Below are 16465 nucleotides of genomic sequence, written 5' to 3'. Positions count from 1 at the left end.
GCACGCCCCAGTGTGTCCTCTGTGCCAGGGGCCCATCCACCCCAACCGCGGGCCCCGTGGCGAGTGCCTTGCTCCTTGCAAGGCTGTCTTTCCGCTGGGCCATGGCTTAGTCACCTTTGTTTACTTTGGGTTTTTTTAAAGTTGTTTCTCACTGGGTAAAGTTTAAGATGCTTTTATAAAGCAAGAAAGTTATTTATAACCAGCTGCTGCCGCCAAGTTGCTTCAGTTGTGTCGGACTCTGTGCGACCCCATAGACGGCAGCCCACCAGGCTCCCCCGTCCCTGGGATTCTCCAGGCAAGAACACTGGAGTGGGTTGCCATTTCCTTCTCCAATGCATGAAAGTGAAAAGTGAAAGTGAAGTCGCTCGGTCATGTCGGACTCCTAGCGACCCCATGGACTGCAGCCTACCAGGCTCCTCCATCTGTGGGATTTTCCAGGCAAGAGTACTGGAGTGGGTTGCCATTGCCTTCTCCATTTATAAGCAGCTAGCCTCCCTTTATTGTATAATCTTTATCTTTTAGAGAGTTTATATTCTCCCACAAAAATGCTTAGAACATTTTCATCACCCAAATGGACCTGTTCTCTAAGAAGAGAAAGTCACATTTGTAGAAATCTTAGCTGGGTGGAGTCACTCTTTGGGAGACTGTGTCTTCCCAGGTGAGGAGGTATTGGTATTACTTTGAATTTTGCCTCATTTTCTTACTTTTCCTTTTCCATGGAATGAAATTTCAAATTTTCAAACTGCCTCAATTATATCAGACTTTTTTTTTAAATTACGAACTTTATTTTTTTATTTGCCCGGGCTGTGCTGCACATGGGATCTAGTTCCCCAACCAGGGATCAAACCCGTGCCCCCTGCACTGGGAGCTCAGTCTTAACCAGGGGAGTCCCTACATTGGACTTTTTAGATGAACCATTTCTCTACATTTAGTTCATCTTAAAAGAGACAGTAAGTGAACAACAAGAAGCGTGAATAAAGGAATGACACTGATCATCAGTTCCTAGTCTTTAACAAACTGTATGTTCATCCACAGGGTTTCTTTAGGAGAACGATTCGGCTGAAGCTGGTGTATGACAAATGTGACCGTAGTTGCAAGATTCAGAAAAAGAATCGGAATAAGTGCCAATACTGTCGTTTCCACAAGTGCCTTTCAGTTGGGATGTCCCATAACGGTAGGTAAGGTTGTCTCTCAAATTTCACCCACCCATGCCTCCGTCTGCCTCCCTTGTGGGCTTGGAACGTGCTGTACTTTGAATGAATGTGCTGCAGCATTTAATATTCAGGTCATTTTGTAACACGAGAACCTAAGAAAGTACGTCTTAGAGAGCAGAAATCCAGTAGCGCCCTTGGTGTTATGGTTAGAAGCCTCAAATGGTGAAAATTGGATATAAGACTTTGCAAACACTTGGAAATCACAGAGATAATGTTCAGATCATATATATGAAGTGTGTGCCATTTCAAACATTTTACCATATTATAAGTTTAATTATATTCAGTCATACTTTTATTTTAATTATTATTATTATTGGGTTTTTTTGGCCAAGCCATGTGGTATGTGGGATCCTTTCCCAGCCAGGGGTCAAACCCACGCCCCCTGCATTGGAAGCATGGAGTCCTAACCACTGGGCCGCCAGGGAAGGCCCCCTACTTTTATTTTAAAACATGCCAATCGCTACGTGAAAGTGAGTTTAAAATAATGTTCGTAAGAGTTGCTGGTCTACCTTCTGAAAAAGAAAAAGGTAATAGTTAACTCCTTCTAAGGCTCACTTTCATCTCCTTGATTGAAAGGGTCAATTATATACTTAATGACATCAAGTGACCTTGAGCCCGTACTATTGATGAAGTGAGTAATGGTGCTATTTTTACTTTAACCTTTTGGTTTTGAAAGTCTAGGCTACATGGAGTGTGAGTAGCATGCCCACCGCTCCACAGGGAGAAAGCTGAGCCATGAAGTGTGTTCTGACTTCCTGCTAATGTTCGCCCACAGTTTGGCCCATAGTGTGAACTTTCCCTGCAGCTGGTAGTCATCGCTCCCCGTTACGTCCTTCATTTCTCTGTTTTCCATGATTCTGTGTCTCCCCTCCGACCCCTAGCGATTCGTTTTGGACGAATGCCAAGATCTGAAAAAGCAAAATTGAAGGCAGAAATCCTTACGTGTGAGCATGACCTAGAAGATTCCGAAACCGCGGATCTCAAATCTCTGGCCAAGAGGATTTACGAGGCCTACTTAAAGAACTTCAACATGAACAAAGTCAAGGCCCGGGTCATCCTTGCCGGGAAGACCAACAACAACCCGGTGGGTGGCTCTGGTCTGTTTGTTACAGTCTGACGGGCTCCCTGGGCAACCCGTCAGCTAGAGTCGTAGCAGAGGGTGGAGGAAGTATGTTCTGAATGTTGAGAAAATAATATTTATCCCCGAGGCAAACGACAGACAATGCAATGGAAACATTTTCATTCAGAGACTATGAAACTCAGCCTGACAGCAATTCCCATCCATTTGATCCACCTCAACGCTCCCAGCAACCAAGTTAGTATAATGACTATGTAATTAATGTACCCCAAAACTCTGTTTAATAGTTTACCAGATTTTAGAGCTGTATCAGTGATTTTTGTTTTTAATCTCAGAAAATGAAACCATTCCCTTCTGACTCAGAATGTGCCCCTGTATCCTTGCTCCTAAAAGATACTCTTTCCTCACCAGCGTGCCCCCTTCCTACCCACCCCTCATCTTTCCAGTGAGAAGCAAATGACATCTCCGGGCTTAGAAGGGGTCCTTTTGTTTTCAGTAACTTTATTTTTACTGTCTTTTGGACAGTTCTGGACCTTCTTGGAAGCAGCTAAGAATGCCCCTTGTGGGCGCTGACACTTGCCTGCCCAGCCTAGCGCCACCCGGCCCCCGCCTGGCCCCCACCCCACAGTGAGCCCAGCCTGTCTCCGTTACAGGACTGATCTCAGAGTGGGCTTCAAAGCGGGGCATGGCCCGAGGTTGGCAAATCAAGATGTTCTGCCTCTTCCCTACGAGCATGGTGCAACAGGTTTAATGTGTACTAATGAGTAGCTTGAAGCCATCCCTATTGGGAATTACAAGTTGGAACTTTTAGTCACAGGAAAATAAAGCATTTCACAAGCTTCTTACTTTCATGAACACACCCAGCCTCTTTTCTACTGAGTCTTTTCATTCTTTGGTGATTTCTCCAATGAAATAGGCTGAGGTACTTTAGAAGGGTTTGAGCGAACTCTCGTTAAATTGGTAAAGCTGCACCCACGCTGGGCCAGCACAGACTCAATCCTTTCCACATCACGGGGGTGAAAGCAAAGTAACCTTTCACCTTTGAATTTCTATCCTGGAGATGATTGGTACAGCCCCGAGTTGTTGTCGTTCAGTCGCTAAATCATGTCCGACACTTTATGACCCCACGGACTGTAGCACACCAGGCTTCCCTGTCCTTCATCATCTCCCAGAGCTTGCTCACTCATGTCCATTGAGTCGGTGACGCCATCCAACCATCTCATCCTCTGTCGTCCCCTTCTCCTCCTGCCTTCAATCTTTCCCAGCATCAGGGTCTTTTCCAATGAGTCAGCTCTTCCCATCAGGTGGCCAAAGTATTATAACTTCAGCCTCAGCATCAAGTCCTTCCAACGAATAGTCAGGGTTGATTTCCTTTAGGATTGACTGGTTTGATCTTGTAGTCCAAATTTTTTATCTCTTTGAATCTTTTGAGATGTTGCTGAGACCTTCTACTTCTCCCTTGGGTTTTCAGAATGTAAAGCAAACTTAAAAGTCATCTTTACTCTGAGCCAAACACTCTTCTTTAATATTAACTTGATTTCCGTAGAGTATCTTTCCCGTACCCCACTGAGGTCCACGCACTCCGAGGAGGAGCCCGTCACCCAAGGCCAGTGGGAACCTGGACAGCTGAGGACTGTCACACAGTGGCCTGGAGAGAGGAATCTGTGTTTTGGCCTCAAGGAAATAAATAATAGACAAGTAGTCTAGGTTTGGGTTTCACGGGATAGGAAAAATGGAGTTCAGCGTATGGCTAAGGGTCCGTCACCTGCTTCTGCCCCCACCTCCAAACCGCAGCATCACGGGTACCAGTTTGAAAGGGAGTGTCCAGGGGACAGTCACTGCCTTTGATGACCCTGTTTGCTTCCAGGTGGGCTCACCTCCCGCCCCATGCCCCATATACATAGAGACACGGCCCTTCCCCTGTCTCCCTGGCATGCCCAGGGCACGCAGAGCTTGGAGCATCCAGCTCGGGGCCACAGTCTCTGCTACTCCATCTGCACTCAGACAGAGGTAGAGCTGCCCAGGCACTGTGGACCTTGCTGACACCCCCTCCCACCACACCCTGGGGTCTGGCCTGCTGTGCTACACTGAAATATTATACCTATACCTTCAGTTGTCAGTAGGCTGAAGAACATACTGTTTTATATCGAGAAATGTGTAGTAAAACCTCATCAAGAGCTTATTAGATAATGTCATCCAAAGCGATTCTGCCAAAAAACTCACAATTAAGTTTCTCCTAAAAGATAGCGCTGCCTAAGTTTTCACAGAACATGCTCTTTGAACGTGTTTCGGAAACGAACTCTTATAAGGAACATCATTAACACACATAGAACACTTCAAGTGTGAGCAAAAAAAAAAAATGTATCAGTGAGGGGAGCCTTCTGGATTTGGCCCAGAGCGATTTGGGTGGGTGCTGCCCAGATGGTACTGGTGGTAAAGCAGCCACCTGCCCAGGCAGGAGACCTAGAGACCAGGGTGTGATCCCTGGGTCAGGAAGGTCTCCTGGAGGAGGGCACGGCAGCCCACTCCAGTATTCTAGCCTGGAGAATTCCTTGGACAGAGGAGCCTGGCGGGCTACACTCCACAGGATTGCAAAGAGTCAGACATGACTGAAGGGACTTAGCATGCATGCATGCACAGTTCTGAGGGGAAAGTGGGCAGCTTTCTGCCTTATGCTGTTTAAACTTTTTATGATGTGCTACATTGATTTGAAAGGACCACCTGTAACATCAATGGCACCCCACTCCAGTACTGTTGCCTGGAAAATCCCATGGATGGAGGACCCTGGTAGGCTGCAGTCCATGGGGTCGCTATGAGTCGGACATGACTGAGCGACTTCACTTTTACTTTCATTGATTTGAAATGACCACCTGTAACATCAGATATATTCATATTCAAGCTTGAGTAGAAAAGGCACATTCCAAAGTTAAATGAAAGCTTCCAGGACTTCTAAAATAGTCTAATGGAGAATAGTTCTCAATAAAGTTTGGCAAACTTTCAAGAGTCTTACTCTACAATTTCTCTTTGGCTGTAATAAACATGGTTTTAAATGTTTGCACTTGTTTTGAATCCAAATGGTTTCTAATTTTGCCTGTTAATGAGGCCTGCCTTCTAAAACCCAACTGATAATTTTATAAAAATGAAATACTCGTTACGATCGAAGTCTTCATTTATGAGAGAATGTTTCACGTAAAACCAGTCCAGGGCTGGCGTCCTGGCTGTGTGTCCTGTCTCACACCGCCCCCCGCTTAGCGGGCCCTGCGCTGGGGTTTCATGCTCTCTGTCACTGTCTTGAAAGTCTTAATTGCTTCTGAGTAAGTGACTGGCATGTTGCACTGGGCCCTGAAAATTATGTAACCAGTTTGTACTAGTCCTATGAAATGTCTTACCAATAATAATAATAGGCATTCTGCAGTCAAACAGTTCTTTTTTTTTTTTTAATAAAATTTTTTAGCAGGTGATTTCTGTTTTAAAAAAATATTTATTTGGCTGCATCGGGTCTTAGTTGAGACGTGAGATCTTTCCTTGTGGCTCACAGACTCTCTAGTTTGGGCTTAGTGGCGTGGGATGTGGGATCTTAGTTCCCCGACCAGCGATTGAACTGGCGTCCCCTGCATGGCAAGGCCTTAAGCATTGGACCACCAGGAAAGTCCCTAACCCCATTCTTAAAGATAGACAGTGTACACTCATTATGTTAAAGACGCTGGCAGGACTTAACTTCATTTAGCTCAGTGTTTTTCCAGTTTTTTTTTTTAACAACAAAACTCATTTTTTAAAAAATTCATTGAACATTTTTATTTCTGCTGAATGTGCTTTTAAAAAGTCAGTGATCTGCATAAAGTCAAGGTGGCCTTATATTGTATTTTCTGCAATTGAGGCAACACTGCCATCTATTCTTTAAAAATATTTCTCTAGTCCACTTTAAATCCGAGCTCCAACTTCATAGAAACTGCCCCCAAACTTTCCCCCCAAAATGGTCAACCTGGCCTGCTTTTAAAGTCTTTGGGAAAAGATAGTTTTAGTCTTTCTCCATCAAACTGGAGAATTGCTAGAAATTTGGCTTTAAGTTTTGTATTCAGGATGTTTGCAGTCCTACACAGATAATTTAAAAAATATTTCCTTGCCTCAGATGCGAAATCAGATCCTTTTTTTTTTTTTTTGGTCCAAGACTATCTTGCGAATGCTGTTTAGATATTTCAAAGACAGTGCGTCAGATTACCCAAGCACCTCTGGCTTTGTGCCAGGGACACCCCACAGGTGCCCTGCAGGTGGCTTATCCCGATGCTCGTGAGCCCAGAAAGGGCACGCGTCATGCCGTGGGGCCTGGAGGCTCTGTCAATGATGCGATCTGCCCACTTGCAGAGTGGTTCTTAAAATCACTGGGCTGCTCGTCCACTCAGTGCTTGTCCAGCGGGGACTGAACCTAATGCCTCAGCCTCTTCCTCACCGGCCTGCAGAAGAGTCAGCGAGCTCCCTCGGAGGCTGCCATTTCTCCTGTTCCGCATGAAGGTCGGGCCACATTTCAGCTGCAGTGTCTTCTGTGCCCGTTTTCCCAAGACCCACCAGAGACACCATCTCTTCTGAGCACACAGGCTCCAGGTCCACGGCCCACCATCTCGTCTGTCCTCCACTGTGTTAGCCGCTCAGTCGTGTCCAGCTCTTTGTAACCCCTTGGACTGTAGCCCACCAGGGTCCTCTGCCCACGGGATTTTCCAGGCAAGAACAGTGGAGTGAGTTGCCATTCCCTTTTCCAGGGGATCTTCCCAGCCCAGGGATCGAACCCAGGTGTCCCATATTCAAGGCAGATTCTTTACCATCTGAGCCACCGGGGAAGCCCACTAGATCTTTCTAAAATGATAGGACCGGTGGGTTTGGATGCACATGGTAAGGCCACGTTTAGGGAGCTGCCACAAGCATTTGGAGCTTGTGGAGACTGTCTCAGAATGTGGAGCAGTGGTGGGGAGATTTCAGTCTCCTGCACCAGGAAAGGGGGTCCTGTGAGGCTTTCCAGTTTATCCCTAGAGAGCAAGGGTTTAACAGTGCTTGTTCATTCACTTCTACACAGATAGCCAACTTTCTGAGTTACATTTATTTACATGTGAAATTTATTCATTCAATAGTGTTGGCTAAGGATGGTTATCTCTAACGTTCATAAAATGGAAAAACTAAGAATTACTGTATGAATAATATCCCTGGAGGAGGGCATGGCAACCCACTCCAGTATTCTTGCCTAGAGAATCCCATGGACAAGAGGAGCCTGGCGGGGCTATGGTCCATGGGGTCGCAAAGAGTTGGATACAACTGAATCACTTAGTACGCAGGCACGTAATGAGTAATTTACCAAGTGAAAGTGAAGTGGCTCAGTCGTGTCCAACTCTTTGCAACTCTACGGACTGTAGCCCACCAGGTTCCTCCATCCATGGGATTTTACAGGCAAGAATACTGGAGTGGGTTGCCATTTCCCTCTCCAGGGGATCTTCCTGACCCAGGGATCAAACCTGGGTTTCCTGCATTGCAGGCAGATTCTTTACTGTCTGAACCACCAGGAAATCCCAACTTACCAAAAGTTCATAGTTAAAATAGAACATATTCCCCAATGATCAGTGACTATGATCATTTCATTTGTTTTATCACTTTTCATTGATTTAAATATGACTTTGCCAAAATAAATACTAGGATTTGGTTTTTTTTAGAGTCTCTGAAATAAATGAACCATTATTGTTTATAGCTCAGGGCCTGAAGCCCTTGTAGCTCAGGGCTTCCCTTGTAGCTAAGTCGGTAAAGAATCTCCCAGCTATGTAGGAGACCTGGGTTCGATTCCTGGGTGGGAAGATCCCCTGGAGAAGGAAATGGCAACCCACTCCAGTACTCTTGCCTGCAGAATCCCATGGACAGAGGAGCCTGGCGGGCTGCAGTCCGTGGGGTCGCAAGGGTCGGGCACAACTTAGCAACCAAACCACCACCACCACTGTTTATAGAAAACAAAGAATCATTGTAATGATTGGCTATTGCAGCAGTATTTGGGAATCCAGAGAAAATGATCAAATATTTAGAGTGGTTTGCTAATATTCTCTTTCTTGTGAGCTTTATTGCCAAAATCAGTACTTTACTTTGTTGCTGTTGGCCGTGCTGCAAGGCATGCAGGATCTTAGTTCCCTGACCAGGGATTGAACCCGCGCCCAAAGCAGTGGAATCATGGAATCCTAACCACTGGACTGCCAGGGAAGTCCTTCACTTCCTTAGCAATGAAATCCCCCCCAGTTCCAGGCGATGACGCTGACTATCTTTCTGATGTATATTGTCCTCTATTAAACGTCTTTTTATCCCCAGCTAATTTTGAGGTGGTTTAAGGATGGAGACTGTGTTTTGTACATACTTTGATTCTCAGGCGGCTGAACTACAGTGGCTACCCATCAGTTTCATGACAATTAAGAAGACAGCTTGTCACAGTCGTCCAACTTATTCCAGTGTCTTTGTTTCCAGCCTTTCGTCATCCACGACATGGAGACGCTGTGTATGGCCGAGAAGACGCTGGTGGCCAAGCTGGTGGCCAACGGCATCCAGAACAAGGAGGCGGAAGTCCGCATTTTCCACTGCTGCCAGTGCACGTCCGTGGAGACCGTCACCGAGCTCACGGAGTTTGCCAAGTCCATCCCGGGGTTTGCAAACTTGGACTTGAATGACCAAGTCACTCTGCTGAAGTATGGAGTTTACGAAGCCATATTTGCGATGCTGTCTTCTGTGATGAATAAAGACGGGATGTTGGTAGCCTACGGGAATGGCTTCATAACCCGTGAATTCCTTAAAAGCCTAAGAAAACCGTTCTGTGATATCATGGAGCCCAAGTTCGACTTTGCAATGAAGTTCAATGCACTGGAGCTGGACGACAGTGATATTTCCCTCTTTGTGGCTGCTATCATTTGCTGTGGAGGTAAGTCGCTGATTTCGCGCCGGTGCCAGGGCACTTATGGCCTCCTGTCTCGAGAACCCAGCTGCGGTAAATCCGACGTGAGTGGCATGGAGGCACTGCTGGGGGCCGGTGGGGAGGGCGTCCGAGCTCCCACAGTGACACGGACCAGGGTTCAGTGAGAATGAGATCCGTGTCAGATCATATTGTAGCAAAGGTAACTTTTCCAGTTTCAGAGCTTTAACTTTTTATTTTTAACAATTGTTATTTTATACTGGAGTATAATTGGCTTACAGTGTTGTTAGCTTCAGGTGTAAGGAGAAGTGATTCAGATACACATACACATATGTCTGTTCTTTTTCAGATTACTTTCCCATTTAGGTGGTTACAGAATAAGAGTCTCCTGTGCCGCACAGGAGGTCTCTGTTGATTATTTTATGTATGGCAGTGTCTTCATGTTACTTTATATAAAACACATTATCCGCCTACCAAACAGGAGATGTGGGTTCAATCCCTGGGTCAGGAAGGTCCCACAGAGAAGGAAATGGCAACCCAGAGGAGCCTCTTGGGCTACAGTTCATGGGGTCACAGAAGAGCTGGGCATGACCGAGTGGTTGAGTGACAACACATTTGTAAAGTAGTAATATATCCCATTTGTAACTACATAAATACATATTTTATTTATAACAGGATTAATATATCAGGGCTTTCTTGGTGGCTCAGACAGCAAAGAATATGCCGGCAATGCAGGAGAACTGGGTTTGATCCCTGGGTCAGGAAGTAATAAAATATATCAGGTGGCATTTTCCTGGTGGCTCAGCTGTGAAGAATCCATTTGTCAATGCAGGAGATGCAGGTTTGATCCCTCGGTTGGGAAGAACCCTGGAGAAGGAAATGGCAACCCACTCTAGTATTCTTGCCTGGAAAATCCTATGGACAGAGGAGACTGGCGGGCTACAGTCCATGGGGTTGCAAAGAGTCGGGCATGACTGAGCGACTAAACAACAACAAAATATATTAGGTATCATTAATAATTAATATTTAGTGATATTTCTTATTATCATGGGCTTCCCTTGTGGCTCAGCTGGTAAAGAATCCGCCTGCAATGTGGGAGACCTGGGTTTTATCCCTGGGTTGGGAAGATCCCCTGGAGAAGGGAAAGGCTACCCACTCCAGTATTCTGACCTGGAGAATTCCATGGACTGTAGAGTCCATGGGGTCATAAGGAGTCGGACACGACTAAGTGACTTTCACTTTCATTGTATCATACCCACTGTTATATATCAGATATAATAGTAGTAATATTACAATGTATATGTGTTATAATAACACCATCATATTCAGTCAGCCCTCCATACTCATCTGCACCTGCAGAGTCAACCGTGGATGGAAAACATGCAGGAAAAAAAATTCCAGAAGGTTCCAAAAAACAAAACTTCAATTTGCCACACACTGGCAACTGTTCACATACTGTTTACACTGCCTGAGGCATTACAGGTGGTCTAGAGGTGATGCAATATGTTTGGGAGGATGTGCATGGGTTATATGCCATTTTATGTAAGGGGCTTGAGCTTTCATGGATTTGGGTGTTTCAGTTCAGTTCAGTCTCTCAGTCGTGTCCAACTCTTTGCGACCCCATGAACCGCAGCACGCCAGGCCTCCCTGTCCATCACCAACTCCCGGAGCTTGCTCAAACTCATGTCCATTGAGTCAGTATTGCCATCCAACCATCTTATCCTCTGTTGTCCCCTCCTCCTCCCGCCCTCAGTCTTTCCCAGGGTCTTTTCAAATGAGTCAGCTCTTTGCCTCAGGTGGCCAAAGTATTGGAGTTTCAGCTTCAACATCAGTCCTTCCAATGAACACCCAGGACTGATCTCCTTTAGGATGGACTGGTTGGATCTCCTAGCAGTCCAAGGGACTCTCAAGGGGTCCTGGAACAATCCGCACAGATACCGTGGGATGACCGTGTTATAACTGTTATTATAATCCTGTACCACGTTGCAGACAGTGCTCTATAAAGTGCCACACGGACCTTAGTCCAGTTGCTGTCTGTATTGGTGCACTTATGCAATTTCATAATGAAAAACATAAGCAGTTGGCTAACAGGTATGACTGCACAGTATGCTTTGCCAGAGGAAATGGATTCCAGTGAAGGAAAACCTGGGCCTCTGTACGGGCAGCTGGCTCTGCAGATTTTTGGCTCAGCCTCACATTCCTTTAAATAGCCCTGTCCTGGGTCTAAGAAGGTCATCCCTCTACTGTAAACTCGGCTGACCCAACCCAGCCATAAGGGAGAGCCATGGGGCCACTGCTGCCTGAGCTGTAGTGCCCCTGTGAGTCCCTCACTCGCGGAATTGAGGCTGGCCGTAGTGGCCCCAACTCCGGACACGGAGCTGGGTGAGGTCTGTCCCTCTGGCCATCTAGCTGGGCACAGTCAGTGGAGGTAAAATGCACTGAGTGGCAAGGCAGCTGTATGTAATCTGCCACCGTCCTCTGCATGCTCAAGAGGCAGTGTGGTGGAGAAAGTGATGCATGACTGTTTATATAAGTAGTGTGACCACAGTTTTATAAAAGAAATTACAATCAGATCAGAAAAATATCTGGTGAGACATACATGAAATCTGTATGATGGGGCTACAATTATGAAGTGGGATTCACTTATTACTCTTTTAAAACTTCTCTCTTTAAAAACCTAATATTTATTTTACAATCCCCCCCTCCAAAAAAATGATAAGTCCACATTGTGAGCAACACTTCTGAAAATCACAGTGACGTGTAGGATTCTAAAGAGAGCACTGCCTGTTGAATATGAATGGTGGGGGCTGATCTTTCTGGATCAAGGGAAGGATGCATGGTCTGAGCTGTCCCAGGTGCCTGGTCCCCATGTCTGAGCCAACCTGGGGAGGTCACCTGGTGTCTACCCCACTTTTCTTGGTCCAAGCCTCACACGTCCCCTCTCCAGGTGTCCTCAGCCCCCTCTCCAGCCTGTATCCATCCCCTCATTCCTTTCTGGCTCCACCTACTTTTTGTCTGATTCATATTAGAAGGTGGGCTTCCCAGATGGCACAGTGGTAAAGAATTTGCCTGCCAATGCAAGAAACATAAGAGACACAGGTTCAAGCCCTAGGTCAGGAACACCCCCTGGGGAAGGAAATGGTAACCCACTCCAGTATTCTTGCCTGGGAAATCCCATGGACAGAGGAGCCTGGGGGGCTACAGTCCATGGGGTTGCAAAGAGTTGGACACGACTGAGCACACACACTCACACACGTCAGAAGGTACCTGTAATGGTGCTTTATACCACATTAAACCTATGTTGAACATAATGACACTCCTTAAATATTGTTGAAACGGAGTACCTAAGATGATGTAGGAAGAAGGGTATCATTTTCCATATTAGGCACAAGTAGGCTGTATGTATAGCTGCTACTCCTCATGTTTTGGGAATTCTCCCCTGACAGGTGCTCATCAGATAAACCCTAAAGGAAGCAGCCGCCCTGTAAGGCAGCTCGTGGTTCTAAGGCCATAGAAACACTGAGAGGGACTTCCTTTGTGGTCCAGCAGCTAAGGCTCCTCGAGGCCAGTGGAGAGGGCCCAGGATCGATCCCTGATCAGGGAACTAGATCCCACATGCCTCAGTGAAGATGGGCGATCCCATGAGCTGCAGGCACGACCGGGTACAACCAAATAAATAAAATACATTTAAAAAAAGAAAAGAAATATTTAAGAACGAGTATTCCTCCTGTCCAGAGAAGGCAATGGCACCCCACTCCAGTACTCTTGCCTGGAAAATCCCATGGACAGAGGAGCCTGGTGGGCTGCAGTTCATGGGGTCACTAAGAGTCAGACATGACTGGGCGACTTCACTTTCACTTTTCACTTTCATGCATTGGAGAAGGAAATGGCAACCCACTCCAGTGTTCTTGCCTGGAGAATCCCAGGAACGGGGGAGCCTGGTGGGCTGCCGTCTCTGAGGTCGCACAGAGTCAGACACGACTGAAGCGACTTAGCAGCAGCAGCAGCATTCCTCCTGTCTGTCTCAGGCCCAGCAATTTGGGGAAAATGTAGCTCTGTCTTCTAGGCAAGTGGACCGTGTGTAAAGGCAGCTGAGCTTTGGGTAAGAAAGGCAGGGTCCAGTCAGGATGTTTGGTTTCTCAGACTTGAAGACTGTTCCTCGGTATTACTGTGCTGGTTACCCCACTCACACCTCTGTCCTCTCTCCTGAGGGTAGATCGGCCTGGCCTCCTAAACGTAGGACACATTGAGAAAATGCAGGAGGGTATTGTGCACGTGCTCAAACTCCACCTACAGAACAACCATCCTGACGACGTCTTCCTCTTCCCAAAACTCCTGCAAAAGATGGCAGACCTGCGGCAGCTGGTCACGGAGCACGCACAGCTGGTGCAGGTGATCAAGAAGACGGAGTCGGACGCCGCCCTGCACCCACTGCTGCAGGAGATCTACAGGGACATGTACTGACGTTCCAGACGCGCGCTCGGAAAAGGGGCTTCTCGCAGGTTTTTAGAGGCGGCGGCACTACAGAGAGACAGGAGCAACGCAGCTTTGCACAAATGTCCACCATGGAAACCTTGGAACAACGGGAGGTATACTGCCTAGGTAACCGGAAGGCTACTCCACGTTTCTTTTTTGTAACCACTTCTGAGAGCAGTGCAGAGTCTTGAGATGCTGGTGAGAAGCAGCTACTAATCAGGACTTGGGAAATGAGGGGGAATGGTGTTCAGCGGTCTGATTTTTAATGTGCCTGATGTGAATCAATGCAGATTTCTTTATATCGTGTTAGGAATTTACCAGTGAATTAACCTCAAAATACGTGGTCTGTCCTCCCTTTTTACGGCTTTTTGACTGTTGTGCTCTTTTATAATTTTGAAAACTAATCAGCACTTTTTAATTTTTATAATCCTGTAAACATAGATATCTCCAAAGGTTAAGTATTTTAAAAGCAGCGAAATATTTATTTGGAAGACTTTGGTTCTGTTTCCTGAATTCTAAGAAAGACAACGTGCTATTTTTGAATCACAGGATTTAGAGTGTCAAAGAATGATTTCAATAAGCTTATCGAAATGCATCAGTTGTTTCGGTTCAGTTTGCTGTTTTTGTGGTTGTAAGTAGTATGTGGAAAAGCCTGTTCCCAGGCGTGTGTAGAAGATTCCAGAAAGCCGTGTCTCAAGGCCCCTCTGGACTCGATCCCCTCCCTGTTTTAAGCTAGCACCTGTGGTCAACAGGAACAAGAGGGGCTGAGGTGTAGTCCACTTCCCATTCCTCTCGGCTCGATTCCCTGTCAAATCTGCATCCCCCGAGCCGAGCTGTCTGGGGGCCAGGGTCGCGTCTCCAGGGGAAACTGACAAGTTATTTGTAAATCTTGCTCCAGGCCCCTGCTGTCAAGACAGCTCCTTGGTCTTTTTCTGTGTCGCTTTTCTAAACATGCAGCTTTGTTTCTTTTTAACCCCTGTTGGCGGCAGCTGCTCCCTAGGCTGGAGAGGACAGAGCACCTGCGACTGCAGGGTGGGGGTGGGGCCGGGTCTCGCCTGGAGAATGGGCCAGGGTGGGGCAGGGTGGGGGGATGCAACGGTTTCATTTGGTCTCAGGATTCACAACAGGTGGTTTTTGCAAGGATTTCAAGAGTTGTCTCCTTTTCCAGCTACATATATAAGGTGGTTTTACCAAAATCTACAAGGTCTGAGTCAGCCTTAAAGTCAAGTTTTCCACCTCAGTCCAGTTTGGAGACAGTGTGGAGTATGGTTTTTGTCTAGAGCACATGGTCCTGTCCACCACTTGGATTAACTGTCCCGTCAGAGAGCTGTCAGAGTGCCTCCCCACCCCCTAGCCGGTTCAGCCCCTGGACGCCTCCTGGGCCGGCAGCATTTTTGATCCTTAATGCCCCTCCCCCTCTGTCTTTAGGACATTTGGTTCTATAAGGTCATTATTATCTGCTGTTAAAGAATGGCTAGGACTGAATTTGAAAAAGTCTCCAAGATCAGCTGCTGCTGCTGCTGCTGCTGCTAAGTTGCTTCAGTCGTGTCCGACTCTGTGCGACCCCATAGATGGCAGCCCACCGGGCTCCCCCATCCCTGGGATTCTCCAGGCAAGAATACTGGAGTGGGTTGCCATTTCCTTCTCCACCAAGATCAGCATTATCATACAAAAAACTGAGACTTCAGCTTAAAAAAAAAAGCAAGCCTCACAATTAGGACATCTTTGTACACATTACACATTCGGTGATGCTTTTATCTTTAATTTTTTTTAAGATGCAATCAAAGGGCCTGCTGGAGACAAATGACAGCATTTCCGCTTTAGAACTGACGCCAGTCAGGGGTCACCCTAAGTCAGAAAGGAGGTAAGCTCTGAGTCACAGGTGGACCCGCATCCCCCATGCTTCCCTAAGATGGGAACTCCCTGGGCTGACGAGCCTGGAGGCCTGTGGATCGTGCGAGGTCTTGGGGTCGTGGGCTGGATCCTGTGCGTGTGCCGCCTCTCGCTCTACTGTTTTCGGGTCTAGTCACATAGACACGGCTTTGGAAAGTGAGGCTCAAGACTCAGGCTTTCGGAAGACCTGTCGGTTCTGTTTAGGTTCTCATAGGACCTATCTGAAACAGCTCCCAGCTCATGCTTGCCACTGAACAGGCTAACTGCATCCACGGTGTCAGCGAGCATCTGGTCCTCTTGGGGTCCGGCCAGACCACCAGGGAAGCCCGTGGTGAAGCCACAGAGAACCTTGGCCTGAAAGCAACCTGACATTGTTCACTTGTTAATAGGAAGAAATTCACTTGAAATAACAGAGCCACTCATTGCCACTCAGAATATCTGGGGTCACACAATCAAAGATTTCTCTGAGCACTGATAGTCAAATTACGGATGGATTATTCACCAGTTTAGTAGATGGTAGTGTTTCAAACAGGAGCTACTGAAGGAGCACACTTCTTGCTTGTGAGGCTTTAGCAGACATCAGTGTAAGGTCCAGTGGAAGCAGGTTCCAGAAACCTCAGATGACGAGTGGAGAGCCAGCCACCCGCGGTGCTGGGTGCAGGTCATGGTGGGACCTCCTTTCACCACCTTGATCTGCTCTTAAGCCACCGTTTAAACCTGGTTCTTCGTTCCCTCACTTACCACCAACTGCCAGACTCCCCAGAGGCCACAGACTACTGGCGGCCTTTGTCTGGACAGGTGGACCATGGGGCTCCTCTGGGCCACCCTGCTGCCGCCCAGTGGCCCTCCTCTCTGCCTCCTGGGCATTTCTGGTTGGGGTCC

General features: G+C 47.1%; 1 protein-coding gene across 2 annotated transcripts in view; it reads left to right on the top strand.

The window, feature by feature from the left end:
* Window positions 1-14733, top strand: part of PPARA (peroxisome proliferator activated receptor alpha) — a 65798-nt gene extending 51065 nt beyond the window's left edge. For both annotated transcript variants that reach the window (XM_055562300.1, XM_055562382.1), the window contains exons 5-8: window positions 1036-1174; window positions 2096-2298; window positions 8776-9223; window positions 13431-14733. In XM_055562300.1, coding sequence (XP_055418275.1) covers window positions 1036-1174; window positions 2096-2298; window positions 8776-9223; window positions 13431-13678 — 1038 coding nt within the window. In that variant the 3' untranslated portion in view covers window positions 13679-14733. The remainder of the gene's footprint in view (window positions 1-1035; window positions 1175-2095; window positions 2299-8775; window positions 9224-13430) is intronic.
* Window positions 14734-16465: the final 1732 nt, after the last annotated feature.

This window comes from Bubalus kerabau, chromosome 1 (assembly GCF_029407905.1).
Source record: "Bubalus kerabau isolate K-KA32 ecotype Philippines breed swamp buffalo chromosome 1, PCC_UOA_SB_1v2, whole genome shotgun sequence".
Classification (NCBI taxonomy): domain Eukaryota; kingdom Metazoa; phylum Chordata; class Mammalia; order Artiodactyla; family Bovidae; genus Bubalus; species Bubalus kerabau.
This window is presented reverse-complemented; position numbering and strand designations above follow the sequence as displayed.